At 51.0% G+C, this 10,466-nt stretch overlaps 1 protein-coding gene across 1 annotated transcript; it reads right to left on the bottom strand.

Moving 5' to 3' along the window:
* Window positions 1-581: 581 nt before the first annotated feature.
* Window positions 582-9,179, bottom strand: LOC119821969 (ciliogenesis associated TTC17 interacting protein). Its single transcript, XM_038341049.1, has 10 exons — window positions 9,155-9,179; window positions 8,832-8,975; window positions 8,376-8,573; window positions 8,079-8,134; window positions 6,051-6,137; window positions 5,747-5,914; window positions 3,836-3,960; window positions 2,395-2,471; window positions 2,041-2,129; window positions 582-1,894 (listed from the first exon to the last, which is right to left on the bottom strand). Exons 1-10 carry the CDS (start codon window positions 9,177-9,179, stop codon window positions 1,367-1,369), a joined length of 1,497 nt encoding a protein of 498 aa, XP_038196977.1. The 3' UTR covers window positions 582-1,366.
* Window positions 9,180-10,466: the final 1,287 nt, after the last annotated feature.

Raw genomic sequence — 10,466 nt, forward strand, 5'->3', positions numbered from 1 at the left:
GTCTTCTGAAGTGAGTCCTTTGAGAGACAGACACTGCCCTCCTCCCTTAATATTCCTCAGCCTTGCGGCCTCCTGCCAGTCATTCACTATTCCTCCAGGCTCTCTCATGTTAACGCAGCAAGGCTGAGGCCAGATGACCAGAGGCCTTAATGGCGGCACAGTGCCTGCACCCCAACTACCCACTGCCTCGGAAGACCTGTCTACCACCACCCAGTCCACAGCCACCACCCAGTCCACGGCCATCATCCCAGTCCACGGCCATCATCCCAGTCCACGGCCACCACCCAGTCCACGGCCATCATCCCAGTCCACGGCCATCATCCTAGTCCACAGCCATCATCCCAGTCCACAGCCATCATCCCAGTCCACGGCCATCATCCTAGTCCACAGCCATCATCCCAGTCCACAGCCATCATCCCAGTCCACGGCCATCATCCCAGTCCACGGCCATCATCCCAGTCCACGGCCATCATCCTAGTCCACAGCCATCATCCCAGTCCACAGCCATCATCCCAGTCCACAGCCATCATCCCAGTCCACGGCCATCATCCTAGTCCACAGCCATCATCCCAGTCCACAGCCATCATCCCAGTCCACGGCCATCATCCCAGTCCACGGCCATCATCCCAGTCCACGGCCATCATCAGACAGACAAGCCATTGGCCGGAACTGGGGGCGAGCAAGGGACCTGGGGTAGTGATGAGTACCTGTCTGTTTTGTTTGTCTTCTTTATGGGTAACTGGGGAGCCCTTGCACAGTCTGGGGGAGTCTCGTGTGTACTGGCTGGTGGTGGAGGAACGGAAGCATTAAGAAGCTGAGCAGGGCGAGGGGTGTTCCATGGCCCTGCTCACATTCCTGCATTCTTTCCTAGGTGGTGGTGATTGTGTTTAGATTCAGGGTGCTACTGCTGGCTTTCATGGCCAACTCCAGGCTAAAAGCCTGCTCTCCTGTCCACAGGATCTTACCACACAGGACTCAAACGCACTTCCTCACCCCATCTTCTCTTAATTTTTAGTTTAATTTTGAGACAGGGCCTTGTCGTGTGGCCCTAGCTTGCTACCAACTTCTCAGCAGTATTCCTGTGTCAGCCTCCTGAGCGCTGGCTACAGGCGTTTGTCAACACATCTGTCTACAGGCCTTAATTTTCATTCCTCTGAAACGGTCACAACCGTGAAAATAGCATCTAGGAAGAAAAGATGAACCTCACTGGGTAAACAAAGTTAAAGCTTCACATTTTTTAACAAGAGGGGCTGGCCAGAGACAGTCCCTGCTGGCAGAGTGGAGGTGGGGGAAGGACCCTGCTATCTCCCACTGAACCCGCAACGAGGATCCTGCCAGTCCCAGGGGCTCACTCCCAGCCGTCTTTCTAGTCATTTTTCAGATCCAAAATCTGGTTGAGCAGATCCAAATCCTGGCTGTCATCGTCGTCATTGTCTTCGACTTCGTCGTCGTCATTATCCTTGACATCGTCGCTTTCTACGTCGTTGACATCGTCGTCGTCGACATCGTCGTTGTCTTCATCATAGTCATCATCGTCGGCGGCATACAGGTAGTCGCCATTCTCGTATTCCTCCTCGTATTCCTCCTCGTATTCCTCCTCGTATTCCTCCTCGTATTCCTCCTCTTCCTCTTCCTCCTCCTCTTCTTCTTCCTCCTCCTGCTCCTCCTCCTCCTCCTCCTCAGACTCCAGTGGGCGGAAAGGGCTGGGCCGGTGTGAGGAACGCAGGGCAGGGATCGGCGGGCGCAGCACGTCGAAGGACCCGAAGTGCTCGGCAGCAAAGGTGACCACGTCGTCCGGCCGGCGGAGCAGCAGGAAAAGCAAAAAGTCGGAGATCAGCGCTTGGGCCTCAGGGTGCTGCCGCAGATAGCTGGTGTGGCTGAGGCGCAGCTGCTCCTGGCGGGGCATGGAGCGGTCACCCACCGGAGCTGACCAGGAGCGCCTGGGCTGGGACCCCTTATCTCCCAGACAAGTACATTCGGCTCTCCCCGTCCATAGTAGGAAGCAGGTGGACCCCTAGGCTGGCTGCAGCCACTTCTCACCTTCCGGTTCAGGAATTTCGAGTATAACTCCAGGTCTTCCTCCCACACCAGGGGCTTCTTAGCAAACTGGGGCGGAGGCTCAATCACATCTAAGTGGAGAGAGCAAGAGAACTGTGTACTCATCCCTGGCGCACACAGGGGGGATGATCCCAGAAACTCTCAAGTAGGGGCTTTGTTCTGAGAAGTACTCATGGCAGAGGCCCATCCTAACCCTCTGAGGCTGAAGGACTGCCACCTCTCCACCTGATTGAAGGCCCCTGTCCCACCCCTAGTGCTGGATCCTTCCCGAACAAGAGAGAGGCCAGGTTCCTCCCACCTTCCCATCACTGTCCCTCCCTGTCCCGAGTCACTTACCCTCTTCCCTCAAGAGGGGCATCTTAGTGATGATGCAACACCCCGGGGAGCCCACCTGGACTCTCTTAGCCAGGTGCCTGCAGGGTAATACAGAATAAGTTGGGGGGTCTCCTGTATCACCGGCTGGTGGCGGAAGGGTGCTGAGGGTAATGACTTGCAGCACCTACCCACTACCCCACAGTGTGATGGGAGCCTTCTGGGAGATGACTAAGGTTAGATGAAGGTCATAATGGCAGGGCTCTAATCAGAGGATTGGCATCCTCCTAACAGAAAGAGAAAGCAGAGAGAGCTGTCTACCCGCTGGCCCAGGGGGTGGTGGCAGCCGCCAGAAATCTCAGCAGGAACCAACCCTACTGGCCATTGTTTAAGCCATCCAGTGATTTTTATTTTAAATTTATCCTGTTAATTTATCCTGTGTGTGTGTGACCAGGCAGGCACATGCTTGTGTGGAGGTCAGGTGACAACTTGTTTTTTATGTTTTGTTTGTTTGTTTGGTTGGTTGTTTTTCCGAGACAGGGTTTCTCTGTAGCTTTGGAGCTTGTCCTGGAACTATCTTCTGTAGACCAGGCTGACCTCGAACTCCCAGAGATCCGCCTACCTCGGCCTCTCAAAGAGCTGAGTTAAAGGCGTGCGCCACCACCGCCCGGCCAGGTGACAACTTGTAGGAGTCGGTTCTCTCCTACCCTGTGGTTTCCAGGAATTGAACTCAGGTCATCAGACTTGGCAGGAAGCTCCCTCGCTGCCTTCCCAGCCGAGCCACTCTTAACTTGGGCCTGCCTGTTTTGGAGCTCTTACTATTGTAGACAGCCCTCAAACTTAGGACCATCCCTCCTGTCTCAGCTTCCCAAGGGCTGGGATGACACGCATGAACACCTGTTCCCAGCTCATCTTGTGGTGTTTTGTCATGGCAGCTGAGGTAAGACACTATGGTGTCCCCATGAGAGCTGCCTTGAGGCCCCTGTTTAATCTGCTTCCTCTCCTTATCTCTGTAGTTCTTGGGTCCTGTCCCAGACAATGGCAAGCATCAGGCCTTGCCTTAAAAGATAACACACATTTATAGTCCAGGACCTAAGGTACTAAAGCGGGAAGACTGAGTTGGACAAAGCAAAGGTACACCCAGACCTCAATTACACATTTTCCTGGCAGTATCACGGGAATAATAGTGACCCCTGTGCCCCACTCCATCCCATGAATGTCCTTTCTTTTTTCTTTGTTTGTTTGCTTGTTTTTCAAAATAGGGTTTCTCTGTAGCTTTGGAGCTTGTTCTGGAACTAGCTCTTGTAGAGCAGGCTGGCCTTGAACTCACAGAGATCTGCCTTCCTCTACTTCCCAAGTGCTGGGATTAAAGGCGTGCACCACCGCCGCCCAGCCTTTCTTCATGGTCAGACAACTCATACTTTATGTGACACTATCACCTCGGTCCTCCCCACCAGTGGCTCACCCATCAGAGAGCAGGTAGAATTGACAGGAGAAGGGGATGTCCTCTTTAGAGTGGATGGTTTGTTCCACGATGAACATCTCAGACTGCTGGTGGCCCAGTTGCATTGTCTGGAAGCCCAGGGATTCCTGCAGCAACCAAAGTGGGGGCTATGGTGAGGTGGTTGCCCACCACGGTGACCCTGTCTCCTCAAGCCCTATCCTCCTCATTCCTGCTCACCAGTGAGAAGACATACTTAGCATTTCAGTTCCTCACGCGCCACAAAGATAGATAAGTTGGGGATTCTTCACAGCCAGTTTTGGCCACCCGCTGCCACCCCCTGCCCAAGCCATCTCAATGGAGGAGTGCTGCTAGCTGGCTTATTTTGTTTCAGGGCCGAGCATCAGGGTGGAGTGGAAGGTGCTGTCCAATGAGAGGGCCTGTCTCACCAGGCAGACAGTGCTTTAGAAAAAATCCTGAGCCGGGCAGGCAGAAGCAGGCAGATCTCTGAGTTCAAGGTCAGCCTGGTCTACAGAGCAAGTTCCAGGACAGTCAGGGCTACACAGAGAGACCCTATGTCAAAAACCAAAAGAAGGAAAGAAGCGGAAGGAAGGAAGGAAGGAAGGAAGGAAGGAAGGAAGGAAGGAAGGAAGGAAGGAAGACCTGCATTGATCACTGTCCTCCACCTGCACAAACCTGTAGTGCACACACACATACACACACACACACAGAAAGTCAGGTGTGCCATCCAGGTGTACACAAGTGCAATTGAAATCCCAGCATTTGGGAGGTTAATGTGGGAGGATTGAGAAGATAAAGCCAGTTTGGACCACACACATACACACGCATGCGCGCGCACCCACACACACCCACACACACAACCTGTTGAAAAAAAAAAGATATCTTTGGACTGAGGTGAAACATTTGCCTAGCACTTTCAAACCCTAGATAAGGTATGATTTTTGTTGTTGAGAGGATATCATGTAGCACAGGCTGGCCTTGTAATAAACAGATAGCTGACGATGACTTGGAACTGCTTGGCCTTCCGTATCCACTTCCCAAGTACTGAGATTATAGGTACACGACTGGCTTTAGATGCTGTGTTTTGTGTGTGTGTGTGTGTGTGTGTGTGTGTGTGTGTGTGTGTGTGTGCCTAATGCCCTCAGAGCTCAGAGGCAAGAGGAGGGCATTAGATCCCCTGTAACATGGATTACAGAAGGTTGTGAGCTCCCACATGGGTGCTGGGAACTGATCGCGGGTCTTCTGCAAGACCAGTAAGTGATCTTAACCACTGAGTCCTCTCTCTACCTTCACCTTGTTTTTGGGAAACAGAGTCTCACTGGGACCCGAGGTTGCCTGATTCAGCCAGGCTGTCTTTACCTCTCCAGGTCTGGGATTATAAGTGTGCACCCACATATATGGTTTTGAGGGTCAAACTCAGGTCCTCATGCTTCATCACTTCATCTCTCCAGCCTTAGAGGATGTATATTTAGAAAGCAGAATAACTTTATGTTTCTTTCTTCCGTATTGAAGCTCATGCAAAGAAGGTTGCTTCCCACCTATTCCCCACTAATTCCACCTGCTCCATCCTCAACCTTCCTTCTATTAAATGTAGTTCTTAATTGCTGTTGCCCTGGCTTATGGCATTCTACTCTCATGACTTAATACCCACCCACCTCGGTAGCCGCTCTCTCCACGTTTACATCTGTCTTTCCCACCTCCATGATCTTTGTGATCCTTCTAGTTTGCCCAGCTCTTTTTTTTTCTTTTTTTTTTTTCTTTTTTCTTTTTTTTTGACAGTCTCATAGCCAGACTGACCTCAAACTTGACAGGTAGCTGAGGATGACTTTGAACTTCTGATTCCCCTGCTTTTCCCTCCCAAGTATACTGGACCACTGTGTCAGGCCAATTCCCTTGCCCAGAGAGAGTACTCACATAGGTGCAATAGCAGAGTTTGCCCTCTGTGTCCAAGGCCAGGAAGCGAGCACCGCTGGGCACTGACTTCTGCCAGGCCATCACTCTCAGAAGTACCAGATTGGCGGCGCTGGAGACAAAGCCCTTAAGTGACTGACAGGGGAAGATGGAGACTCCAGTCTTAGTTTCCTGTTGGGGCAGATCTGAGTCAGAGCCTGGAGCTCAGGAGAGGCAGGAGGTGTTGAGTGTGGAGTGCGTCTCAAGAGCTTGGTCTGGGCACCCGGCCTCACACAAGCTCGTCCCTGATGTGGCTTCACACTCTTACCTCACCCTCCTTGACACTTCTGGTCACAACCATTTGGTCATCCTGCTTCAGGATACTCATCTTCCGTTCCATGGGGAGCATGGGAAACTGAAGGCCAGAGCACATGGTGAATAGAGCGCTCACCCTTAAGAGGCCAGTGCCCACCCTTTCTTCTGTTTGTTTGTTTGTATTTTGTTTTTCTGAGACAAAGTGGTTCAGAATAACCTGGAACTCCCTATGTAGCCCAGGATAGTTTTGTACTTGCAGCAATTCTCCTGCCTCAACCTCCCAAGCTCTGATAAATCAGTCTTGTTCTTTTTTTTTTTTTTTTAATTTTTCGAGACAGGATTTCTCTGTAGCTTTGGAGCCTGTCCTGGAACTAGCTCTTGTAGACCAGGCTGGTCTCAAACTCACAGAAATCCGCCTGCCTCTGCCTCCCAAGCACTGGGATTAAAGGCGTGTGCCACCACCGCCTGGCCAGTCTTATTCTCTCTCTCTCTCTCTCTCTCTCTCTCTCTCTCCTCTCCTCTCTCTCTCTCTCTCTCTCTCTCTCTCTCTCTCTCTCTCTCTCGCTGGTTTTTTGAGACAGGATTTCACTGTGTACCCTTGGGTGTACTGGAACTCACTGAGTAAACCAGGCTAGCCTTGCACAAAGATCTGCCAGCCTCTACTTCCTGGAGTGCTGGGATCAAAGGTGTGCGCCACCACCACCCAGCTTCAGTCTTATTCTTTATAAAAAACAAAATAGAAGTGTAAAGACTTGGATCTAAAATAAAAATGATAAGCAGGGCCAGCAAGGTGTCTCCGTGGTCTCAGTGGGTAAGAGTACCCGCTACACAAAAGTGACAACTGGAGCTGGAGTCTGGCTCCCACAGTCTCCGGTGGAAGGAGAGAACCAACTCCCAAACGCTGCCTTCTGACTGATTTCCACATGTGTCCTCCCCCAAATAAGAAAAAATGTAAAATGACAAACAGCTGTCCATGGTGATGTACTTTCTATAATCATAGCACTTGAGAGACTGAGGCAGGAGGATTAAGCTGGAACCCAACCTTGTCTACTTCCAATCCTTGTCTCAATAAAGCAAAAAGCTTAAAAATAAGACAGACAAACAGATGGATGAAAAGTCTCAAAGCCTGATGTAGTGGTCCTGCACTTGGAAGGGGAAAAGCAGGATCGGGGTTCAAAGTCATCCTTAGTTTGAGTCATCCTAAATTTGACCTCAAACTTAGTCATCCAAGTTTGAGGTCAGTCTGGCTATGAGACTGTCAGAAGAAGAAGGAGGAGGAGGAGGAGGAGGAGGAGGAGGAGAAGGAAGAGGAGGAGGAAGAGGAAGAAGAAGAAGAAGAAGAAGAAGAAGAAGAAGAAGAAGAAGAAGAAGAAGAAGAAGAAGAAAGAGCTGGTTGGTAATGTTGCACGCACGCCTTTATTCCCAGCACTGGGGAGGCAGAAGCAGGTGGATCTTTGAGTTAGATGCCAGCCTGGTCTTCAGAGTGAGTTCCAGGACACAAACTTTATCTGGAAAAACAAAAAACAAAACAAAAAAAGGAAGGAAGGACGAAGGCTTCCATTTATGGTGGCAGTCAGGAGTAAGACCGTACTATGCGATAGGAAAGCAAACAGTGATACATCTTGGAACAGCACACAGGCTTGAAGCTGGAAACAGATTCTCTGAGAAGCCCGGAAGGCCCAGGTCATCTGTGTTTAGCTAGGTCATGGCCCCATAGAGGAAGTTACTGAAGACTGGGTGAGGGGTTTTGATCCAGGACACTGAAAGGGTTAGTGGTGACAGGCTCTGGGAAAGGCCAGGCCACAGGGCCCTGGGAAGTGTTCAGGCTTTCAGGCCAGAGGAGGCCCCGGTGGGCTGGGCTCTGTAGAACATTAATAGCAGTAATGGAGGTGGCTGGCCATCCAGCTGTGTGTGACAGAGGAGCAGATTGGTGGGTGACAGTAGTGTGATGCTTTCCTGGGGTCCTCCCACCCTCAAAGGGTCTGTGTTCTTGCTTACCCTCAACCCGGAAGCAAGGCTAGGGGTGGCTGGGAGTCAGTACCTTAATGAACTCTTGACTGTGCTGCTCCATTAGCTCCAGGTTATTGGTTAGGTAGCCTGGGGTACAGGGAGGCAAGTGCCGACGTCACAGGAGACAGGAGTCTGAAATAGACCCTAGGGAAGGCTGGCCCAGGCTGGTGCAATATGGCCATGGGAAAATAACAGGGGGGTCAGCCTTGCTCTGTCCTTCCCGCCATGTCTTCTTGCCCTAGTACCCGCAAAAGTCAAGGGCTGCAGGTCCTGACTGAGGACACATGGACTGGGGTAGGGGCTGTGGTACAGGGCAGCTGAACTCTACCTAGGAGGGAGCTTCCGCATGGCGATTTATCGATGAAGCCTCGGCTAAAAGCGTGAACCAGGAGACAGTGGGTCAGGATGCCCTGGTCATCCTTGTACTTCCCTTTCTGCACCTCGATGGTCAGCTCTCCCTGAGGCTCCCCTGTGTCTGAGACGATGGCCAGAGTCTCGGGGAAGAAGACCAGCAGTTTCTCCAGCCCTGTTTGGTGAAAGAAGCTCTCTCCGGGTCCAGCTTCTAGACCCCAAAGCACCCACTTACCCCTTGCCATGTCTGCCATCTCCTTGCCAGCCTTGCAACTGCTCCCTGTCATCAGCAGGTGCCAGCTGGTGACCCGCCCCAGAGTCTTGTCCCTCCACAAACCCGAGCAAATCCAGTGGAGAGAGACAGGGCTGAGTCTCTCTTCCTTCTTCCCCAGACTCGCAGCTCTTCCCATGCCCACCCCACCTTTTGGCTCACGGAAGGAGTCGAGGAAGTTGATGGCTTCAGCATTGGCCTCTAGGAATGGCTGTTGCTCACGCTGCTGTTGTTGTTGTTGTTGCTGCTGCTGCTGCTGCTGCTGCAGCGGCTGACTTGCATGTTGGTTGTCCTTGGCTCGGGAGCCTACAAGAGGAAGGAGAAGATAAGATGTCAGATCCTGGGGAAAAGGCAGGGTACGAAGGGCACCCTAGTTCTGATCCCTGTCCCCAGGAGCTGAATTTACTAAGACCACGCTCAGGTTAGGTTGTAAGGGAGAAATATCCCTTCTCCTTCCACCCACAGAACAACAGCCCATTCCCTACCTGTGGGGAAAACTTTGGAAGACATGCTGATTGAGGTCAGTCAGTCTGTGGCTAGTTGTCTCCATGGCAACCAGAAGCTAGTTACTGCCCCTTAAAGGGCAATCAACCTTTACTGAGCCTAGATTTTTCAGTCTTTGGGGCTCAGCCCAAGCTTTAGCGGTTGTCCAGCAGAGGGAGCCTTTGATGTTCTTAAGAGGCAAGGTAAAACCAGTAAAATACTTTCTTGGAATGGAGAGATAGCTCAGCTGTTGAGAGCACTGGCTCCTTTTCCAGAAGACCTGGGTTTGAATCCAAGCACCCAGATGATGGCTCACAACTCTCTTCAGTTCTGTGGGATCCAGTTCCCTCTTCTGTGGGCATTCAGCAAAACACCCAAACACATAAAATAAAACTATAATAAAAAGAAGTAGCGGACACATGCCTGACTCCAAGGAAGGACGATCAGGAGTTTAAAGCCAGATCCAGGCTCACACACAGAGTCTGCCTCTAGGTTGTATCATTATCTTTGTGAGCAATAGTCCTGATATAGATAGTTTCCAACCGCCAATGGCTCAACCTCCCGTCCATTCATCACCTTTATGATGATGGGAAAGCCATGCAATTCAATAGCAACTATATTTCTAGTTCCTGGGCCCACCACATGCTGTTCATCTTTCCTGCAAGCTCAGCCTTCAGCCAGCAAGGCCAACTGCTCTGCAGAGCAGGCTACGCTTTGCCCAGCACTGTGTGGCTCACCAAGCTTGCTCTTTTCACCTTACTACACTGCCATCTTGTGGTAAATTCAAGGAGGTCTACTCTTTCAGAAACAGAGGAGCGTAATAATGATGGCACTGGGAGGCATAGCAAACTCTTGGGCTGGTTGGTTGGTTGGTTGGTTGGTTGGTTTTATGGTGGTTGTTTTGGAGACAGGGTCTCTCTATATAGCCGTTGCTGTCCTGAAACTCACTATGTAAAACAGACTGGTCTAGAGCTTGTCATTTTCCTGCCTCTACCTTTCAAGTTTTGGGATTACAGGTATGCACTACCATGCTTTATTACCTCCACCCTGTGGATAAGAGAACTAAGGCATAGAGAGGTTCAATGGTTTCCAAACATCACATAGCTAATCCTTGAAAGAGCCATGGCATGACCAGACAGAGTCAGACTTGAGTTTGTGCATAAAGGATAGGATGGCGCATGGTCATGAGTCATCACGTGGGAGATCCAGGCAAGGGAAGCAGAAATCCAAGTCATTCTCAGCTACATATTGAGTTTGAGGCCATCTTCAGTTGCATGAGACTCTTTTAAAAAGATGAAAATAAATCCAGGCAGT

The sequence above is a fragment of the Arvicola amphibius genome, chromosome 8, assembly GCF_903992535.2.
Source record: "Arvicola amphibius chromosome 8, mArvAmp1.2, whole genome shotgun sequence".
NCBI classification, from domain to species: domain Eukaryota; kingdom Metazoa; phylum Chordata; class Mammalia; order Rodentia; family Cricetidae; genus Arvicola; species Arvicola amphibius.

Bases quoted from the DNA above. Each gene is read 5' to 3' on its own strand.
- LOC119821969 (XM_038341049.1), bottom strand. From the start codon at position 9,179: ATGTCTTCCAAAGTTTTCCCCACAG. The intron at 8,976-9,154 runs GTAGGGAATGGG...TTCCTCTTGTAG, and splicing joins TTCCAAAGTTTTCCCCACAG to GCTCCCGAGCCAAGGACAAC. The intron at 3,961-5,746 runs GTGAGTACTCTC...TGGTTGCTGCAG, and splicing joins AACTCTGCTATTGCACCTAT to GAATCCCTGGGCTTCCAGAC.